The sequence below is a fragment of the Lutzomyia longipalpis genome, chromosome 1 (assembly GCF_024334085.1).
Source record: "Lutzomyia longipalpis isolate SR_M1_2022 chromosome 1, ASM2433408v1".
Taxonomy (NCBI): Eukaryota; Metazoa; Arthropoda; class Insecta; order Diptera; family Psychodidae; genus Lutzomyia; species Lutzomyia longipalpis.
Window position 1 is genome coordinate 42,270,419 of NC_074707.1, and position 21,583 is coordinate 42,292,001.

At 37.2% G+C, this 21,583-nt stretch overlaps 2 protein-coding genes across 4 annotated transcripts in view; one reads left to right on the plus strand and one right to left on the minus strand.

The window, feature by feature from the left end:
- Positions 1–7,837, plus strand: part of LOC129787426 (choline O-acetyltransferase) — a 34,495-nt gene extending 26,658 nt beyond the window's left edge. Inside the window, exons 5-8 of the mRNA XM_055822998.1 lie at positions 1,600–2,526; positions 2,583–2,790; positions 2,857–3,057; positions 3,924–7,837. Of these exons, the coding sequence (XP_055678973.1) occupies positions 1,600–2,526; positions 2,583–2,790; positions 2,857–3,057; positions 3,924–4,121 (1,534 nt within the window). The 3' untranslated portion in view covers positions 4,122–7,837. The remainder of the gene's footprint in view (positions 1–1,599; positions 2,527–2,582; positions 2,791–2,856; positions 3,058–3,923) is intronic.
- Positions 7,838–8,034: 197 nt separating this feature from the next.
- LOC129787410 (mitogen-activated protein kinase kinase kinase 4) lies at positions 8,035–21,293 on the minus strand. 3 transcript variants are annotated; one of them, XM_055822971.1, is made up of 8 exons: positions 21,075–21,293; positions 16,918–17,082; positions 13,459–15,492; positions 12,174–13,374; positions 9,421–9,612; positions 8,958–9,353; positions 8,718–8,897; positions 8,035–8,648 (listed from the first exon to the last, which is right to left on the minus strand). In XM_055822971.1, the coding sequence occupies exons 1-8, from the start codon at positions 21,140–21,142 to the stop codon at positions 8,562–8,564; spliced, it is 4,323 nt and encodes a 1,440-aa protein (XP_055678946.1). In that variant the 5' UTR covers positions 21,143–21,293; the 3' UTR covers positions 8,035–8,561. The 3 variants fall into 3 exon arrangements, with proteins under 3 accessions (XP_055678946.1, XP_055678948.1, XP_055678947.1); XM_055822973.1 differs by lacking the exon at positions 21,075–21,293 and adding an exon at positions 20,797–21,046; XM_055822972.1 differs by lacking the exon at positions 21,075–21,293 and adding an exon at positions 17,496–17,671.
- Between the last annotated feature and the right edge of the window lie 290 nt (positions 21,294–21,583).

The window sequence follows — 21,583 nt, forward strand, 5'->3', positions numbered from 1 at the left end:
AGATTTACGGTCGAACCATAACCTAAAAATCTTGTTTCTCCATACAACTTCCAAGACTTTTAGTATTCTGAGATACGAATCAAAATCAAAATAAAGATTTACAAAATGAGTTGTCAAAAGAGACTTGGATAAAAATATTCCAAGATTCTGTATTCTACGATAGAGATTTACGGTCTTATTATAACGTAAATTGTCTTGGATTTATGTGAAATTCAAAGACTGTTCAGAGGTTGCCTGAAAACTTGGTTTTTAAATGAGGTAAAGGCAAAATAATTCGCTATGGGAGATATGAAAACTCTTGGACAAATAGGGCATACAGATGCAAAATGACCGGTTTTTTACCGGATTTGTGTTCACTCCATCTTGCTAATGATAGAGTGACCTCCGGATTGGGGATCTCATCCCCGGATTGTCACATTCTGGACAATCCTGGGATGCTGGTGCAAAAATGTTTGTTTTTTGCCGGAATTATGGTCACTTCTCCTTTGTAATGATAAAGTGACCTCCAGATTGAGGATCTCATCCCAGGATTGTCACATCCTGGACAATCCTGGGATGCTGGTGCAAAATTGTAGGTTTTTCGCCGGAATTGTGGTCACTCCTGATTGGTAATGATGGAGTGACCTCCAGATTTAGACTCTCATCCCAGGATTATCAAGTCCTGTACAATTAGAGGATGCTGGTGCAAAATTGTGGGTTTTTCGCCGGATTTATGGGCACTTCCTATTAGTAATGTTGGAGTGACCACTACTCAGGCGAAAAAACCACAATTTTGCACCAGCATTCCCTAATTGTCCAGGGCTTGATAGTTCTGGGATGAAATCCCTGGTCCGGAGGTCACTTTATCATTACCAATGAGAAGTGACCACAATTCCGGCGAAAAACAAACATTTTTGCACCAGCATTCCAGGATTGTCCAGGATGTGACAATCCGGGGATGAGATGCCCAATCCGGAGATCACTTTATTATTACCAATGAGAAGTCACCACAAATCCTGGAAAAATTTTTTTTAAAAATTCCCCAGAATCCTAGGATTGTCCAGGATGTGACAATCCTGGGATGAGATCCTTAATCCGGAGGTCACTCCATCAATAGCAAGAAGAAATGACCACGATTCTTAAGAAAAATTCAAAATTTTGCAGTAGCATACCCCCCCCCCCCCCAGTTACCACCAAATTATCATAACTGGAGGCAGAAAGCACCTCTCCGACAATATTCATTCTATTCCCGGAGCCATAATGCCTGGGAATAATAGCCGATATTATACAATCAAGGCTCATGCATGTAATGGTCATAAGGAAAAAATTCCCATAAAGTGTTTAAATTTCGTTGAATTGTCATCCGAGAGCGAACGAGAAAGCGTAATAAAAAAATTTAATGCGTTAGAAAGAGATATCGCTAAAGTTTTCTTGGCGCGAAGCTGAAACCAAGAAACTGACAAGTAGGATAACGCAAATTTTGATTTTACTTTTCTGGATAATTCGTCGTAAAGTAGAATACCGACAGTCTTGGTCTTTATTTTGATTTTTATCTTGATCTTGAAAGGTGTCTCTATCCTAGAATACCACCCGAAAAGTATTCCCCGATTTTCCTTCCAGTGGAAAATTCCCCCAAGAACGAGCCACATCCCGCGAAAAAGGTCAACCTCTGTGCATGGCTCAGTATTACCGTCTCCTTGGCGCCTGCCGTCGTCCGGGTGATCCCCAAGATAGCCAATACCTCCCGGAAGCACGCATGGATCAGCATGTGATCGTGGTTTGTCGCAATCAGATGTACTGCGTTCCCATCCGTGCCAGTGATCGTGGGCAGCTGACTGAAGATGAGATTGCATCGCAACTTCTGTACATCCTCAGTGATGCTCCGTGCTTGCCAGCTGCTCCACCACCTGTTGGTCTTCTCACGGCACAAGCACGTGATGAGTGGGCGCACGATCGGGAAGCTCTGCTGCAGGATGAGCAGAATGTCCGGAATATCGAGCTGATTGAGCAATCACTCATCCTTCTCTGCCTGGATGAATCTCTGCCCATGTCCTTCAATGCTCGTGCTACAAATGGCGACTCAAGTGTGGGGCATTTTGTTTCTGGGCGCGATGAGACAAACATGGAGCATGAGATGATTCATGGGGGTGGCAGTGAGTACAATAGTGGGAATCGGTGGTTTGATAAAACAATGCAGATTATTGTGTGCAACGACGGTACATGGGGTCTGTGCTATGAGCACTCCATGGCTGAGGGAATTGCTGTAATTCAGCTGGTTGAGGGAATTCTACGTGACATTGATGCAATGGGTAATGTGGAGGAAGGTGTGGGGCAGCAGCATCTACCACCGCCTGAACGTCTTGAGTGGGTCATCAGGCCACCAATGCAGCGTCGTTTGGTAATTGCAGCTAAATCCTTTGATCAACGCATTGAGGATCTGGATTTCTACGTGTACCGATACCAATTTTATGGGAAGAATTTCATTAAAGCCTGCCAAGTTAGCCCTGATTGCTACATCCAACTTGCACTGCAGCTAGCTTACTACAAGTAAGTTTCTTTGGCTACCAATACTGAGCTTTCTTACTGAAGAAGATAATTCTTAGGTTGTACGGGCATCTGGTCAGCACTTACGAGAGTGCAGGAACGAGAAGATTCCTCTTTGGACGCGTAGATTGCATTCGATCAGCAACAACAGAAGCTCTTGAATGGGCAAAGGCAATGTGTCAGGATGAAGGACCCAATGTTCCTCTTGAGAGCGACAAGGAAGACGACGACAAAGATGCTAAGAGAGTTACCTTCAGCATCTACAGTGTAATTAAAATACATTCAGATTCTTTTAAGATCTTATTTATTAATTAATCTTTCAAAATTCTGCAGAAAGATCATCTGAGGGAGCTTTTCCGATGCGCTGCTGCTCGTCAAACGGAAATCATGGTGCAGAATATCCTTGGTCAGGGAATCGATATTCATCTCTTAGGCCTCCGAGAAGCTTGTAAAGAACGTGGAGGTCCACTGCATGAACTCTTCACCGATGAAAGCTACAAGATTGCCAATTGTTTCCTCCTGTCCACGAGTCAGGTATTTCCCCCGGAATCAGCACGAAGCTCTAAAATTTATATATCCGTTGTATGCGCACACAAAAGCACTGTGATAAGACAAATAAATACTCTTTTCTTTTCAATTAATTGCACTGCACTTGTTTCAAGTTTTCATTTTAAAGCACAGAATATTTTTGTAAAGAACTTCAACAATTTCCCCGAGAAAACTTACGTAAGTGAATGGAGTTTGGTGTGTATGAGAATCAGTGATGCGAACTTTGGGTGCGAGGGGGGGAGCACACAGAGTAAATATAAAGATTTAATTAAATTTTCAAAGGCAATGAAAACATTTTGAAAGCCTTTGCGAATTGGTTGAAGCTTTTACTGGGAAAGTTTTTCGAGGAAAACATGGCAATATGTTGACGCGAAAAGAAAGCGCTCAAAGCTGAGTTAATGGGAATTTAAGCTCTTTTTGAATAATTTAAGAATCAATTTATATTTATTAATATTTGTATAAATAAATATTGAATGGATAAAAATTAAATTTTGATACATTTTTTTGAATGAAAAACTCATGATTAAGAAAGTAAAAAAAAAACGATTAAATAAGCTCACATATTATAAAATTAGGATTAATTCTTAAAATTAAGATTAAAATGTTTTATTTTAAAGGAAAACATCACTGATTTCTCTAACATTTTATTAATAAAGTCTTGTCTATTATAACGAACAAAAATTTTGTCTTTTTAATATTTATTTTTTTTAAATTAATTATTTAATTTCCTATATTTATAAAATTCAAAAGATTTGTTCGTTATTAAAGACAAAAATTCATTTAAAACTTAATTTAGCATTTTTAAAATTAAAAAAAAATATAATTTTTGTTCTTTTTCTTTCCTCCTAAAGGTGGCTTGCTCAACAGATAGCTTCATGGGGTATGGACCTGTGACCCCCAAAGGATACGGATGCTCCTACAATCCTTACCCTGAGGAAATTGTCTTCTGCATCTCGGCATTCTTCTCAGCTGAAAATACCAGCACCACACGGTATGCAAAGTCCCTACAGGACAGTCTGGGCATCATGCGTGATCTACTATCTTCGTAAATTAATTTTAAAAAGAAAAAAAAACACCCTAAAAACGCTTATTTATAAACTCATCTTCTAAAGAAAAAAAAACTACAAGAAAAACCTTCCGCGGTGGAAGAAAAACAACACACTGAATCGAAAGCTTTACGAAACACGTGAAAAAAAATGGAAGCTTGTGCACCAGAATATAATTCTGAAGAGAGAAAATATTTATTATTAAAAAAAATCTATTTAGTGTTGAAAAAAAAAGAGAATTTATTGGTGTTAACTAGTTGGATGAAAAGAAGAACAAAAGAATATTGTTAATTTAGCAAAAATTAGTTTGTTAATCTATTGGGGAATTTGTGTTGGAACTTTGAGGAATTTTTGAGAGAAAAACTTTAAGAAGATTTTTCGGCAAAGAGATAAAGCCACGCGGTACATCATTTTGTGGTTTTTTGCCTAATAAAAAAAATTGTATACAAAGGACAATTTTGATGAAAAAATAATGAAACCGAAACATATCACTTTTGTAGTTTTAAACAGAGAATTTTTGTGAGAAAGTTGCAAAAAAAAAACTTTCAAAATGAAAACGATACATATCACTATCAACGGATATTTTGTAGTAATGGAGACACCATGTGGGGGTGTTGTAGAAATGCCTAAAATGTTGTAAAAATATTTACCAGAATTGTATGAAATAATATTGAGATGTTTACAAGAAAAAAAAGTAGGTAAATGTGTAGTTGTAGATAAAAAAAAAAGTAGAGAACCACTGCGTGTATTAGCAATATCACAAATTCTAGTTTAGTAAACCACCAAAAAAATCAAGACATAAAATAACGAGAATATTTATTGGAAAATGTTATTATTGAATGTTTTTTCGTGGACAAAGCGTTTTCTTGGATCCCTCCTTAACTAATAAAAAACACCGAAAAATTTAATTGATTTGTAAAAGTTTTTCAAAATAATTTTGTTTTTGCAGTTAAGATTTAATTTATAATTATGAAAAAGATAGTCAAAAACTTTACAAACTTTTGGCAAACTTTTACAAATTATTTTTTTTTACGTTCTAAAGTTAATTTTCAAATCAAATAAAAATATCCAAAAGATTTATTAAATGTAAAAAAATACCAAAAACATATTAGAAAAAAAATTGTACAGACAAAATATTCTTCGCTTCTCACGCAGCTTTGTCAATATGATAATTTTCAGAACCATTGTAGACCTCTCTACCACTCTGATAGAAACTCCTTTTCACTTTTTAAGGAGTTTCTCTTCAGCTTTTGCGTCTCTAAAACCGCTTTAATTTGCCCTGTATGCTGCACACACTGTTATAAAGAATAAAATGGATCACTAATAGCGCAGAAAATGTTTGTATTTGTATTTTATGGTGAACAGAAAAAAAAAAGTTATTCGATATAGGAATATTAGAATTTAGGTTTTATTTTCAAAGTTCATCCCAGCGGCAAACAATATTACCCAACAAAAAGACGTCCAGCAGATTTTAACAGGCACTGTACAAAAACTTTTGCCTCAAAAGAATCGTGCAAATTGCGAAGGGTTCGCATGGGATGAACGCCCGCACAGTAACTCTTGTCCATTGATAAAGAAAAATTAGTGTAGGAAAAACAGGAAAAAGGAAAATATTGTAAAAAAAAAAATTAAAAAATAGTAGAATATATTTAACCATTAGTGCGTAGAATTGCAAAATGAATCACCGTGTATTGTAAAAGAGAACTAAAATGAAAACTAAAAAATACTCAAAAGAGGAATTTGATGAATTGGCTGACAGAGACCAAAAAGTTCCTACAAAAAAATATGAGAAAGCATAGCCTTGATTCATCGAATTCGGCAGCAGGAAATGCTTGTAAAAAAATAAATAAAATTCACTTTCAGTTACCATTTTCTTGTTAATTGTCACATTATTGGACTAATCACGCTCGATGTATTAGTGAAAATAGACTACAGTCAATTTGAGGTGTATCATAGATGAAAAAAAACACATATCATATTACTTAATAATACTATACATAATAAGAAAAAAAACATACGTAGCCCAGAGAACATGATTAACATGTACATAGCACTGGAGATATTGTATACAAAATGTGTATTAAAATTGAAAAAAAAATGAGGATTAGTCAAGTGGAAGCACTTGAAATTACTCAACAAATCCCTTTAAAATGAATTTTAAAAAAATCTTTTTTTTTTAATGAAAAAACGTCAGAATTTTTATTCTTTTGTACCTAATGTTTCTTTTTTTTTGGCTTTTTTGGTTTTAATTCAGATGAAAAGACGTTGAGAGCCACTATTGTGGTTTAACATTAAAGCGTCCAGTTGAAAAGAAAGGAGTGTCTTCATGCTTTCAGTAGAATAAACACATAAGACAAACTGACTAATTTAGAGAGTCAAAGAACCTTAAAGAAAAGCCAGATTTTTAAATTTTTTTGAAGATTTTGCAAAAATTAGAAGTTCAAAATCTAGTTCATATTTTATTAAACATTTTTATGGTTTACAGATAAAAGTGCTAAATTCGTGAGCTCTAAAATAAAGATACCTTTGAACAGTTAAAAAAAAACTCTCAAACGATCGAAGCTTTAGATTTAATTGACTTGATTAATCCCAAATAAAAGGATTTAAATTATAAAGAGAAAATAAATCTTTAAATAAAGCTTTCTTGAGCCTTCTCGATTGCTTTTCCGACGAATTTCCTTCAGAATGATAAAGAAGCTTTTAGTCTCTACTATAAGCTTAAAAAATATTTTGAAATTTTTCTCATCCATTTAATGAAATTTATTCTTTTAATTCTTGTTTCATCTGACAAATGAAATTATAAAATTGAAGATAAATATACAAAATTGTCTCGTTTAAAAACACAGAAAATATTGAAATTCTCAATCTTTTGAATTTTAAAAAAGATTACGAAGAAACAAAATAAAGAATTAAGCTGAAAAAGCTTTCAAACCTAAATTTAAAGCTCCAATTGGATACTTTTGAATTTTGGGGGAAATTCTGATAAAATCTTTTCTTTACTTAACAACTGAAAAGTTGCTGTAAGATTTTGACAGGATGGGTGTTATTAAATCGTTCTATTGTCGTTCTAGAAAAGAAAACCAAAGAATTTGTTGTTCAGGAAAATAGACAGAAAGATCTCTGAAGAGGCCTGGAAAAGCAATTTTCCTTCAAAAATACGATTAAAGGTAGAAACAAAATGTAAAAATCCTATAAGATTTTTCCCGAAATACCAAAAATCTTATAACTGACGAATTGCAAGAAAAGAAAAGAAAAGATTTTTATCAGAATTTACTGCCGTTAATTTATCAAGCTAAAGTTAAAAAAAAATCTCTAAAACTAAACGGTTTTATTGTGCTAAAGTAAAATCAAGTATTTCCCTTGACTAAACCTCATTTTGCTTTCTGTAAAAGTTTGCCTCTGAAACATAATTTTAAAAAAATGTTCCAGAAGCAAAAAATAATAACTAAATTAAGCAGGACAACTTAATCGACATTATACATATCAAACCAATACCTTATACTCGTCGTACTGTGTACATAGGAATTAGCAGAGTATGTGAAATATTAAAAAAAAAAACATATCATATATAGCTGGAAAAGTGAATTTAGCTAATGACGAAATGTGTTCCAAAAAAGAATTAGAAAATAGAAGGAAAAATTTTGCGGAAAACCACCGCTCTAGCTGGAGAGATGTAGTGAGAATTACAATAAAAAGTATTTATTGGCATATTGAGAAAATCTTTCATTTTTACCTACTTACCTTTATACTTCAGTTCGGCAACACTCGGTGTGCAACGTGTTATAGAGCTCCAATTGCAAGTGAGGTCATAGTTATTCATTATAAACTCTTTATAATTTTATCCAAAGGGACCCTTTAGTCTTTCGGGGCTATTGAGCGTCCCTCCCACACACATAAAACACATAAAACTCAATTCTTCATTGAAAAATAACTTTTATTTTCATTCTCAGTGTCTTCTTCCTACCAATTAAGAACAGAAACAAGAAAAATTCTACTCATATTGCTCACAATAAAATACGCGCGTGTTGTACAAAATAATTTCCTTGATCATTTTCTTTAATAGGCACAATAATTAAGCACAACAATCTCTCTATATGTATTGAATTGAAAGTCTCTCTCTGTGTTTTGAGGGAGCAAAAAAAGACACTCACGGTGCATTCTTTCCCTACTTGAGCAAACAAGAATAATTTTATACGTCCTATACAATTTCTACCGTAAAAATTAACGATCACGTGTCACAATCCTGAGCAAAATATATATAATAAAATGTTAGTGGATAAAATGCGTCCCAGAAAGCGACAGGTAGAGAATAAAAAAAATAACAGACCGAATAAAAATATTGATTAACAATTTGATACTCATCTCAGTGTCGTAACGAATAAAAACTAAAAAAAAAAATAATTAAGCAATAGGATATTGAGGAAGAACGAGGTAAGTTGTTTTCTAGGTTTTGGTCTTGTTGTGTCTTTTGGATCGTCGGATGTCCTGCTGTCTTTTTGAGTCGCACGAGCAGTCGTCCTCGATACCGACCTGACAAAAATATTCTCAATGAAAACCTCTGAAGATTTCCTTTTAAGAGAGAAAGATCATCTCACTTACCTTGCAAAAGTTGTGAAGTAGCAGCTCATTGGCCGATAGACGAGCTCGTGGATCATGCTGGAGGCAGTACTTGAGGAAATCATGTCCCTCCTGTGATAAACTATCCGGAACTTCGGGTGTCTCACCCATTCCCACTTTGAACATAATTTGGAAATTCGAATCAAACTGCGACCAAGGTCTCTGCAAAGAAATTCCCACATTAAACACACCAAAGGCACGGCAATGGAACCACTTTCTCACCTTCCCGGACGCCATTTCAATCACAACACATCCCGCTGACCAAATATCAGCTGCCCTTCCGTGTCCTTCGGTGTTGTTCTTCGTAAAAACTTCCGGTGCCATGTAGGCTTGTGTCCCAACGTACCCCTGCAGCTCCCCAGGCACTGTTGTGTGCGTCTGGAGCTTCACAGCTGACCCAAAATCACCCAACTTGAGACAATTTGACCCGTTTGTGAGAAAAATATTTGCAGTCTTCACATCCCTGTGCACAATTCCGTGTTTATGGAGTTCCCCCACAGCTGACAATAGCTGAGCTGTAAAGCGTCGCGTTAGACTCTCGTACAGACCCCCAGACATCTCTACGAGACTCTCAAGGGTACCCTCAGAGCACAGCTCCATAAATATCAGCAATTCCTCCTACAAAAATTGCGGAGAAATTAAATTAATTTTCTTTCAAGAATTCTTTTCTGTGAAAAGTTCTTACTCTGTGGATCTCAACTCCGTAGTACTTTACGAGGTGTTTATGTGTGATCCCCTCGAAGATCTTTAGCTCTTCAGCTACACGCCTAATGGCTCGATTTTCCCCTGGCTGAATTGTAATCTCCTTCATGGCCATCAATTCGCCAGTGGAGTTATTCACCGCTGTGTATACTTTGCCAAATCTTCCCTGACCAATCTGCGAAGGAAAATCAATATTAATCCAAAGGAGTTCATGCAATGATCATGTAAAAACTTCCTCTATTGCAGAACAATTTTAACCCATTCCAACTTGCAGGGAATCACAAAAAATAGAAGAATCACGAGAGAAACTTCCCAATATCCACTGAGATAACATAGAAATGTACTGGTAAGCTGACCAAGCTTACGGGAGCTGTGTTTCTTTCAGTGTACCAATTTTGTGAGAGCAAACTAGAACGCGAATTAATTTAAATACGCGCAAAGTCGGGAAAAGTAGAAAAGTCATACCCTAAGAAATCTTTAGAAGGCTATATCTCGAGAACGGATCCATAGATTTTCATAAATTTTTTTTTGTTTGAAAGGTCTTGAAGTCAGCTATAACATATCGAAAAATGAAAAAAATTTATGTCGCCATTTTCGAAAAATTCGAGTTCGAAAGTTTCGAAAACTTTGTTTTTGACTTTAGCGCCTCTTGCGGTCATTTCTCGAAGTTGCAATGTTCTAGACATTTGTAGGGTTTCTCGAAACCTTTCATTTGCGCTTGAGTTGATCAAGATCGGACTTGTAGAACCCGAGATATGACATGCCAACTTTGGAAGGCTATATCTCGAGAACGGATCCATAGATTTTCTTCATTTTTGGCATGAAGCTAGATAATATGGTCAGCTACAACATATCAAAAAATGAAGAAAATTTATGTCGCCGTTTTCGAGATATTCATCGAAAACTCATCGAAAATTTTGTTTTTGATTTTTGGCCCCCTAGCGGTCACTTTTGAAACTTCGGATGTTCTAGAGAGTTATAGGGTTTGTTGAGATCTTTCATTTGACTCCGGGTTGATCAAAATCGGTCAAGCCGTTTTCGAGTTATGGTCGATTTTCGATGAAAAATTGTGGCGGCCATATTGACTAAACGGCTTGACCGATTTTCGAAAATGAGGTATTGTTGGAAAGCTCTTGATGGCCCCTACAACATATCAAAATTTCAGCCCTCTAGCTATAATAGCGGCTGAGATATAGCGAAAACAAAATTTTGAGGTTATTCAAAATGGCGGACGGGGGGGTGGGGGGTAAAATTTGACGTCATAATCGGACGTCTTCCACCCGATATATGAACTTTGCCGTTGACCGCAAGTCTCTATCTATTACCGTTCTCTTGCAATTTAACGTTGTACTACGGACGGCCGGACGGCCGGACGGCCGGACGGCCGGACGGACGGCCGGCCGGAAAAAATTTTTTTTTGGCGCATACGTTTTTTGGAATGTGGGGACCCTAATTCGTGCTCATCCCAAGTTTGAGCCCGATCTGACGACTTTCGATTTTGCTCGGTACACAAAAGCTGTGTCTGAAAGAAACACAGCTAAAATGTAAAAAAAAAAATTGCCAAAAACTTCAAATATTGCGACGCGATTTGCAATTTTTTTTTATTTTGTTACGGGTTCCATCCAATAAGATGATTTCCCCAATTTGCAATTTTTGTCCCTCTAAAAAAAATATTTCAAAACTTTTTGTAGACTTGTTGCGCATTTTCCGCAGAGATTTTCATCTTTTAGTTGTGATTCTTTCGAAGAAAAGAATAGCACAGCTTCTGTGTGCCACCTAAAATGCAATGTTGTCCGATCGGGTTCAAACTTGGTATGAGCACGAATTAGGATCCCCACATTCCAAAAAACGTACGCTCCAAAATATTTTTTCGTCCGTCCGTCCGTTTCAAATCAATTTTGTATAATCAATAAAAATGTCAATTTTCTTGTAATAAATGTTTATGTTTCCGCGGAAAATGCGCGATAAGTCTACAACAAAGTTTTGAAACATTTCTTTACAGAAACTGCAAATGGCGAAATAATGGGCCATATTCAGCGTAAAAAATCTTTTACTTTTATTTTAAGAACTTTTATCGTAAAAGTCATCAAAAGAATTATTTATAAGATAAAAAATATTTTACGCAGATAACCGATTTTTTATAATAAAATTTTTAAATTTTTTTATCAGTATGGGAAAAACCTTTGAAATTGTTAATGTTGAATTGTTTTTTTTTTAAATCAATTGTTTATTTTTAATAAATAAAATTATTTAGTTAATAATCAGCAAAAACTAATCAAAAACATGATTTTGCCTTCATAATTTTAGTTTGAGATCAATTTCTGTCAGATTCAGAATTTTTCACATTAAAAACTCGATAAAAACTTTTCCCTGAATACCAAAATTACCTTTTATCATAAAAATAAAAAAAAATTTATGCTGAATATGGCCCAATGTTTCGCATATTTTAGCAATCTTTATTTACATTTTTCTATGTGATCCCAGTGGATGTTGGGGAGTTTCTCTCGCGATTTTTCATTGTTCTTTTATCCTCTACAAGATGAAATGGATCAAAATTGTTCTGCGATAGAGAAACTTTTTACATGACTTGTGCATAAACTCCTTTCCTCTTCCGGATTATCTCTTCTTTCAACTTCCGAACGAAACTTCTTTTCTCCATCAGATAATGTCCGGAAGATGATTTCTTCTAAATTTTTGCATTAAATTAAATTAGAAACAAACTATCAATAAACTCACCTTAATGCCACGATGCCACCGGAAGGTAACGCTCCTGGAGCGAATGTGAACTTTGTCACACGTATTAAGTGATTTAACATTCCCAATAAGATTCCTCTCTCGCAATTTACTCTCAAGCTCCAAATCCAACCTGTTAACTGCATCACGCACGCGAACTTGCCTCAGTGGCTGCGTGAAGTTCGTAATTTGTGGTACAATGATGGAAATCCCATTTGAGGATGTATCGCAGGATGTTTGTTTCCGGATCATATCCGGGGAATCGGGACTTCTCGTTGGTGAAAGTCCCCCAACACCTTCCTCCCGTAAGCTCATTTGAGGCATTAAATTCTTCTGATTTGTCGCTGTGAGGCTCATCTTCCCAGGGGTGGCATGTCGATTGGCCGGACTAGCTTTGCGTGATCTTGGCGAGGGTCTCTTCCGCTGCGGTTCCGTCGTGATGCCAATCACGTGAGAAATGCATTTATCCATCATTGCTTTCATCTCTTCGAATTCTTTCTCACTCAAATGCCGCGAATTGGAGGGATCACACGCCAGGATGAGGAAATCAAATCCCTGGGCAGCCCATCGTGGTCTCAATCCACGTCCCCTCTCACACCGCTCCATGACAAACTTCATCCACATCTTGGCGAAACTTATGATGCCGAGCGAGAGATTAAATTCACACATTGTGTCCTTGCACGAACCAATCTTCGTTTCAGTCATCCGGACAAGATCTCGGTGGTACTCAAAGCCAAATTTATAGCCCTGATGGAGGATTTCACGTGAACGCGTGAGCACGGCTGCTTTGTCGACCTCATCAAGGTCTGCAATGTGCTTCACATGGCAACGCTCCTCAACCATCTCAATGATCGCCGTTAGCTTCTCACGCACCTTCAGGGCATCCCTTTTGAGGACTGTTATGGCATCCCTCACCTCGGGACAGACAAAATCATCCCCTGTGCATTTGCTGAGGAACTCCTCGGTGTGATCACGATGGAAATCCGAATGCTCAATGTCACGAATGAGAGTCTTTGCAAATGCCATCACTTTAACCGATTTCTCTCGTTCCTCCGTGAAGAGGGATTGCGTTGCCCGACAAATGGCGAGGATTTCCCACTTTGATGCTTCCCCCTGAGGAGTCTCATCAATCTGCCCATCAAGCTCCGTTGCCCGCGTCACAAGACGCAGCCCAATTGCCTTCAGGAGGTTCCTCACAATCAAACTGAAACACAAAATTTTCATCGATACAGTGATGGTCGTAAAAACGAACAACCAAAAGGAGCAAAATATGTTAAATCAAACTCACCAGAATCTCTTAGCTGCACTTGAATGCTGTCCAGGAATCATGGGGCAAACTAGCTTTGTAAACATCCACTCCTTGTCCAGGGCTGACCTCTGATGCCCCTCTGGCGCCGCCACCAACACCCACTGCTCAACATAATCCAAATACAGCTCCATCACTCTCTTAACTGTCTTATCGAATTCATCCAGGATTCCCATGTACTTCTCCAGCTCAGGTTCCTTCTCAACGAGTGCCGTTGTTATGTGCTTACTGTAGCGCTCACGATGCGTAATGGCCAAGATGAGTCCTTCCCGGAGTTCCTTCATTAGCTGCTCCAAACTCAGGGGATTCGGTTGCATTGGACGCGTCTCGAGTCGTAGCCGGAGGAATTCATGAATCACCTCCATTGGGATCAGGGAAAGATACACAAAGGCTGGAACATAGGACGGCAGGGCAAGTTGCTCAAATTCCGTACTCCAAATCCCATATCGCCGTAGCTCCTCCTCTTGTTCCTTCTCAAGTGGTGGATCAATAATTGGGGAATCCATCTCAAATAATTCCCCCTCATTGTCTGACTCCTCACTTCCGGGCTTCTCAAGGGTAATCTGTGCCTTCCGCAGGACAACATTGTGTAGTCTATGGAGGAAATTGAGACTCTTCCCCAGCCCACGGGATTTGAGGACATTCTCAATGTACTTCCTGTACGGGGATGTATGCCCCAGGGGATCTCGACTGAAGAGATTCACCTCATTGACGAGTTTCCCAAAATCCCCCACAGGTGGTGTTGGGGTGGATTCCTTCATCATTGACTCCCCACTTATGGTGCTATCATTGGAACTTCCGGATTCATTGGTCTCATCAAGTGTGAATTGCACACGTGGGGAAACCTTGCTCCTCGAGTCCACGGAATCCCTTCCGGAATCTGTGGTATCATACAGGGAAACCGTGGAGTTTCTATGACGCTCCTCAATGGGTACTGGCCAGGGGAAGGGTTCATTCTGGGCGCGTGCCATTAATTTCCCCAGAATCATTAGCTTCAGCCTCTGATGCTTTGTTATATTGTACCATAAGCACATTGCCTTTACACGTCCCACGAATTCTTCACTCTTATAGATGGGATAGCACTGACCAAGAGCTTGAGTTGACGGGAAGAGCGCCTCAGCTGCTTCCAGGCGTGTCAGGAGAACTTCTACCTGCTTCACAGCCAACCCTTGCTGATCCTGACAATCACGACAGAACATTGATAAGCATCCAGGACACGGTTGACTCCCTGCCCCCATCATTGGGCAACGATTCCCCTCCTGCGTGGAACTAGCTGAATCCGACGCTACCCCACTATCCGTATCACTGGCCACACTGGAGGTACGCGAGAATTTCGGCTGGTACCTGTACGACATGATCTCATTGAGCAAATCCCCAATTCCCTGGCGTGCTGCGTACAAATACTTGTCCTGCTGCTCCAGCGTCCTATCAGCATGCCACGCCTGCAGCTCAAGCCAGATTAAGTCTTGTAGCTCTGTCTGGTATTTGTACTCTTCATGCGACAATTGCTTCGTGTCCTGCTTCTCCTGCTTATCCGCACTGCCCAGTTTGATAAGATTAGCAAAGGTCTCATGGAATTCCTGACGATTCTGTATACGCGGCATGTCCGTCGCATCGATCTTCAGGTTTATCCCAAAGGCCGACGGTGGGGCTGACATGCGGCATCCAACAGGACGCGATTGAACACTCATGTACTTATTTGAGCACTCAATTAGCGTACAATTCCCCGCATTTGCAGCTGTATTCGTGGACGGGAGGCTCTCTGTGCGTTCCTCAATGCTGGCATTGCTCAGTGGCCGTGAGGTGCGCTTCTGAAGCTGATTCACCGCCACTGTAGCCATTGTGGATAGCTTAATCTCCCGCTCAGTTTCCCGCTGTAGCTGCAGGGCACGTTTATCCGTCCTCTTATGCTCATCCTCAACAAACATTTCATTGAGAATTGCACAATCCATCGTATTGCGTCGATTGACCCTTGAACGGGACATTCGAGCTGCATTTCTCTTGCCATTCCCCTCCCTTCACGTCAAGGTTGATTAAATGATTGAAGGTACAAAAGAAAAAGAAAAAAAAGAGAAAATCGCGATGAGTGGACTTATCGCGAGCTTATCGTGATTATTTAATTCGCAAAATGACTAAAAATTTCAGCGAGGAATTTATCGATACGCGAATTTTCATATCGACACGTGAATTTTGTGGAGGTTCTTATCAAAAAATATTTTCGAATAATAAATCAAATCAAATACAAAGAGAGAAATTCTTTATTGTTGCGAATTTTTGGGAATTTAATTTAATAATTCACAGCAAAATTCAATAACTAAGCAGGGGCGTAGGCAGAGGGGGTGTTTAAGTGTCCTAAAAAAAAACCCTTTAAAGTTTAGGCTTTTCTCAAAGAGTTAAATGGAAAATTCTGGTGCAAAGGATTAAAAAAGAATGAACATTTGAAAAGAACGTCAAAATTAGAAGAATAATATTAAACGTTAAATAAGAAATGACAAACATTGTCAAAGAAATGTCAAACTATAGAAAAAAAGAACATCAAACATTAGATTAAACGTCAACTTTTAGAAATGTCAAACGTTTGAAAGGTAACATTAAATTTTACAAAAATATCAAATTTATCAAATTTTATTTAAAAATTACTTGAAACGTTAAAGTGAAAACGTCAAACAGAATAGAAACAGATGTTAAATATTAGAAAATGAACGTCAAACTTTTGAATAAACGTCAATCAGTACAAAAGTCATACTTTAGAATAGAAATGTCAAACGTTGGAAAAGAACGTCAAAAATTAGAAAAATAATATTAAACGTTAAATAAGAAATGACAAACACTTTAAAAGAAACGTCAAACTTTAGAAAAGTAACGGTCGAACGTTAGTAAAAATATGACAAATTTTTGCACAAAAATATCAAAAATTGTCTTTAGAAAAAGACTGTCGAACGGTAGAATAAACGTCAAACTTTAGACATGTCAAACGTTTGAAAGACAACGTCAAATTTTACAAAAGAAACCGAAAACTTCAGGAATATCAAATTTTATTTAAAAATAACTTCAAACGTTAAAATAAAAATGTCAAACAGAATAGAAAAGATGTCAAATATTAGAAGAAAATGAACGTCAAACTTTTGAATAAACGTCAATCTTTAGTACAAAAAAGTCAGACTTTAGAACAGAGATGTCAAAAAATTAACAATATTACTATTTTCAATGCAAGAACCGTTTCATATTGTTTTATAGACTTTGACTCCTAAATGATTCTTCTAAATGAATTTTTAGCATTCACCAAATAAAAAAATATTTTGCCTTCTCAAAATCACCCCCTTAAATGAATTTCTAGTTCCGCCCCTGAATAGCTGTGCTGTGATTTTTCGCACACCAATCATGCGAAAATTAATTAGAAGTATAAAAAAAGAAATTCAATGTAAAGCAAAAATGACTCACATTCTCTGCTTCCTGTCCCAGTCTCTGTTCTTTATTTTAATCCTCGTCCTGGGCGGTGTGCTCCCGTACTCCTCATAGCGCGTTAGGAGATCATCCGTGGATGAAATAGGCCCAAATTCACCTCCAACCTGCTCGTTTGGAGTTGGTTTTGTGCGTATCTCAACACTACAAAGAAAAGGGAGGAAAAAGCAACACAAACTGATGATCAACTTCACCTTAAAAACACAACCCAACTAAACGTTTTGCAAGCCCCACAATTTCCTCGTCGATATCATTTTGATAACAATAAAACAGCGCGGCGGCAAAGTACTTGTATACATACATATATGGTGAAGATGCCGTCGTTAAACAAACACCTCACAATATCAGAGATTTTATTTGCGATTTTACACCTTTCATTGTGTGCCACAAACACCAACATTCATTCAATTCAAGAATTAAATAAAACTCTTCTTTTTTTTTTATTTGCACACTGAAAGCAGTAAAAATTCTCCAGGCATTTATCACGCACACTTAACAGCCCCCTCGAGGAATCCAAGAATCCACACAGTACTGAATTAAAAGGAAAATCAACTCACGATCGCTTTTTCCCTTTGAATTTTCTCATCATCCACCACCTGAGGAAATCCCAACCGATTGCTTGCTGTGTGAGATCAATCTTTAAAGTGACAAAGCGCAAGAAGAGGAATCCCCCCGAATAGCCAGAGATGGGAATTCGACGCAAAACTGATGATTACCCATCATCGGAGCGTCCCTTTATAGATTCACACCATTCGACGCTTCAAGTGGATCAAATCCCTTGCAATTACCACCACGAGAAGATAAGATAAACTTTCTCAAATTATATTTATTTATAGTTATGCCAAATGCGATTCCCAATCGATTACAACTGTCCCGCGTAAAAGGATTCTTATCATTTATTCTGGCTCCAGTGTGATGAGTAAGAAAAGGGTTAATTAACACACCATTTCTCTTTCATTTTTTCGAAGCAAAACAATTCGGTAGTTAAACAGAATGTATTGAGAAAAAATTAACGAAAGACATTAACTGTTTTTAAGGCCCTAAAATTACTAAACTCCTTTTTGATGAGATTAGAAAAATTTTCTTCTTTTAACCCTTTAACGTCCAACGTGAAACATAAAAACATTGAAACATGCGCTCTTTTATCGCGATTTTTATTCTATGAATTTTTTTAGAGGACTTTTCTCACTCAGAACGTCTTCTTTGACCCCTTATGCGTGAATTTGATGCATTTGTAACATGGAAAAACAATTACATTCATAAACAATTAAAAAAAAATAAAATGTTTCACGTTTGGGTCAGCGTATGACCCAAAAAACCTTAAAGGGTTAATTAACTAGTTCTCCCTAATCATTAAGTCTTTGATCTATTTCGATTTTAATGAGAAAACGATTAATTAAAATTAAGTAAAATGCTAATTATCTCTTAATTTTTTTAACAAGTAAATAATCCCTAAGAATGTACTAAATGTTACCCTTTCGCATCCAACGTGAAACATAAAAACATTGAAACATGCGCTATTTTATTACGATATTTATTCTATGAATGCTCTCAGAGAACTTTTCTCAATCAGAACGTCTTCTTTGGCCTCTTTTGCGTGAATTTGATGCTTGTCCAACTTGAAAAAACAATTAAATTAATAAATAATTGAAAAAAATAAAATGTTTCACGTTTGGCTCAGCGTATGACCTAAAAAAAACGCAAGAGCGTTAAATACTTTCTAAATAGAACAACGGCTTGCATTTTTATCATTAATCTTTAAAAATTGAAAGAGTTAAAAACAGAAAAGTGACGCCACTATCTCCTTTTCTTTGCTGACGTATGGATTTGTTCTAGGAATTGTTTAAAAAATCATGTAATTTATGTATAAAACTTATGTTGAATGTTTTGAATAAATGTGCCCTTTCAGCCACTGAAGAAGAGCCGCTATTAGGCTCGAAAGCTTTGCCTTAAATTGCTGCTTTTCCTTGAATGAGCGGGAATTTCCTCTGACGAACATCGGAAGCCTTTAACAGTGACGTCATTGTTAAAATTTTTAGACGAATTTTCTGTCTTTTACCACCTAATCATGAAGAATGCGAAGTTTTTTTGGCGAGTTTGGAAAGTCTTCCTATTCTCTACAAACTTAAGCGTTTTCTAAGTTTCCTTGAATGATATTTGGGTTCGTAAGTGTAGTGAATAAAGCCCTTTCTATGTACCTAATTTTTATCGAACTATTTATTACTTTTAGGACTTTTTAGAATAATTTCCTTCTTGATATTACAAAAAAAGTGTTAGATATTAAATAACCTAGGGGAGACCGGGGCTAATAAAGTCACTTAAGGGTTTGGAAAAAGCCTAAAATATCATATTTCCTAGCTAAATAGAACAAAATGGTCTGAGAAAGAGTTGTAGGGCAGTAAATTTCCTAAAGAAATGAGCTAAACATTTCGCTTTATCTATTTGGGAAATGTGATATTTTGAGCTTTTTCTAAACCCTTAAGTGACTTTTTTAACCCCGGTCTCCCCTACTATTTTAATTTTTTTTTATTAATTTGTTAAAATCAATAAAATAATTCTTTTAAATAAATAATTTACTGAATTGAAAAAAATGTTTTTAGTTAAAATAAAATAAAAAAAAATTTAGTTTCAGAATTTTTTATTTTTTTTATTGAACATAAAATTACATTTTAATGTTAACAATGTTTTCATTAATTTCTCATTTAACAATTTGCCACATGATCATATTCTAATCCCAAAATAATTATCCTCAAAGTCCTCAAAAAATTTAACTCGTTATTGGACAATGACAAGTTAAAAAAGAGTTAGAATGTGGTTATAGCAAAATTTTCCCTCCTGAAATTCCTACCTGAGCTACCTGAGTGATCCTTACTTAAGGATCAAAATTTACTTCTAACAATTCAGTTCATTTCTTGACTTTGTACTGAACACAACTGCTAAAAGCAGCTCTTCTGTGATCTTCAAGAATTGTGATAATTTTAAGAGTTTAGAGTGCTTGAAAAAGTAACTTGAGAGATTCAAAGAGTGAGTGAAAGTTATTTTTTGTGAATAATTCAGAAAGCAAAACATCGCTGGATTTGTTTCTTTGGCTACATCTTTTATTTATTATCAGAGGTACGTTTTCTCCAACTAATAATAAGAACTTTCTCCTCGTAAAATTCTTAAAAATATCGGAAAATTTACAAGAAAAATATCTAAAAGTTCTTGAATTCTTCCTTGGAATTTTCCAAGTGAAAAATCTCAATTTTCTCGGTTGATAAACCCCCCGTGTCTAGTTGCTTGTTTAGCAATAAATTTGGGTACTTTCATCACTTTCGCGGTTATTTGCGTTCATTGCAAATAAAATCATCTTGTCGGCAGTCTGACAGTGAGACTCCTGGCGGTACGCGGAGCCACCTGCCTGTGCCACAAAAGCGCCTCCGGGAGGAAATAACCGGAATGCGTGGCGGAATTCGCGGAGTGTGTTTTTCTTCGTGGCGCAGTGTCTCTCCTCCCATTATTTAATTAATCACATTTATACACCCATCGCGATAGTGGCCAAATAGATAACGATAAGGAGTGTGTGGGCTCCTCCGTGGAGCCCGCAAAGAAGGTGGATTCCTCCTGAGATAGAGAAAAGTGTCTCTCTCCGGCCAGAGAAAAGGGGGGCTTTTTCTCATGTGCCGGTTCAGTGGGTTTTTCCATCAATAACTCAGAGAGCAGGGCAAGGTGGGAGAAGAAAAGTGAGAGTCAAGGTAGTCCCGGAAGCGCACACACTGCACGGGAGGGGAAAATTGTTCCATTTTCTGGGTTATTGAGCCCATTTAGCCATGCACTGATTAGCTCTGTGAATTCACTTCACACCACGCAATCTCTTACATTTGATCTGCTGCAGCCCCAATCGCCCAGGGGGGTTTCCCCTTGGCCCTCGTCCAGGAAAAGTCCTCGAAAATTCCGTTACGTCACAAGAAAATTCCCCGAGTGCGCGGAGCCCAATACGGAGGCTCTATCGCGAATGATTTTCCGTGTTTATCACTGCGAAAAATTGGTCACCTGCCCAGGCAGCTATGGCGGTGCTCTTTCACACGAATCCCCGAGTAATTTGGACAAAAAAGAAGCCCACAAAAAAGGTAGAAAAGTTGCGCAAAAAAATTCACCTCTCTTCCTCGCCGGAGCTGTAGTTTATCGTGATTCCCACACGCTTCTTCCAATCCGAATCCGCCATTGGGTGTCTCGTGAAGCGTTGGCACTAATTTTAGAGAACACAAATCACCATTTTCTTGCAAATTTTCACGAATTTTCACGCGAAAAACTCGCACAGAAGAAAACCTCGCAAAAAAACGCAAGCTGTCAAAATTAAAATTTCACAAGGGGTCATTCATTTCAGGCTGATTCTTAGTGTTTTCTTGCGGAATTTTTAATGTAAAAACTTTTCTTATGGGTCGATTCTGTTATTAATCTATTTTATTTGCAATTTTAATGTTGTTTTAAGATTTTGATAGTTGATATTCATTTTTTTGCGGGAAATCAAAATATTTTTCTTTAACATTTGGTGGCAAAGTTCCTAACCTCATTTTTTTTTACATTCGGTTTTAATTAAACAGTAAAGAATGAAACGTAAACCACGTAAACAAACAAAAAATTACAGAAGAACATCCTTTTTGTA

Coding starts and splice junctions, on each gene's coding strand:
- LOC129787410 (XM_055822971.1), bottom strand. CDS start 21,142: ATGGCGGATTCGGATTGGAAGAAGCGTGTGGGAATCACGATAAACTAC. Junction 9,613..12,173: donor GGTGGCATCGTGGCATTAAG/GTGAGTTTATTG, acceptor TTTCCTTCGCAG/ATTGGTCAGGGAAGATTTGG. Junction 9,354..9,420: donor ACGGAGTTGAGATCCACAGA/GTAAGAACTTTT, acceptor CAATTTTTGTAG/GAGGAATTGCTGATATTTAT.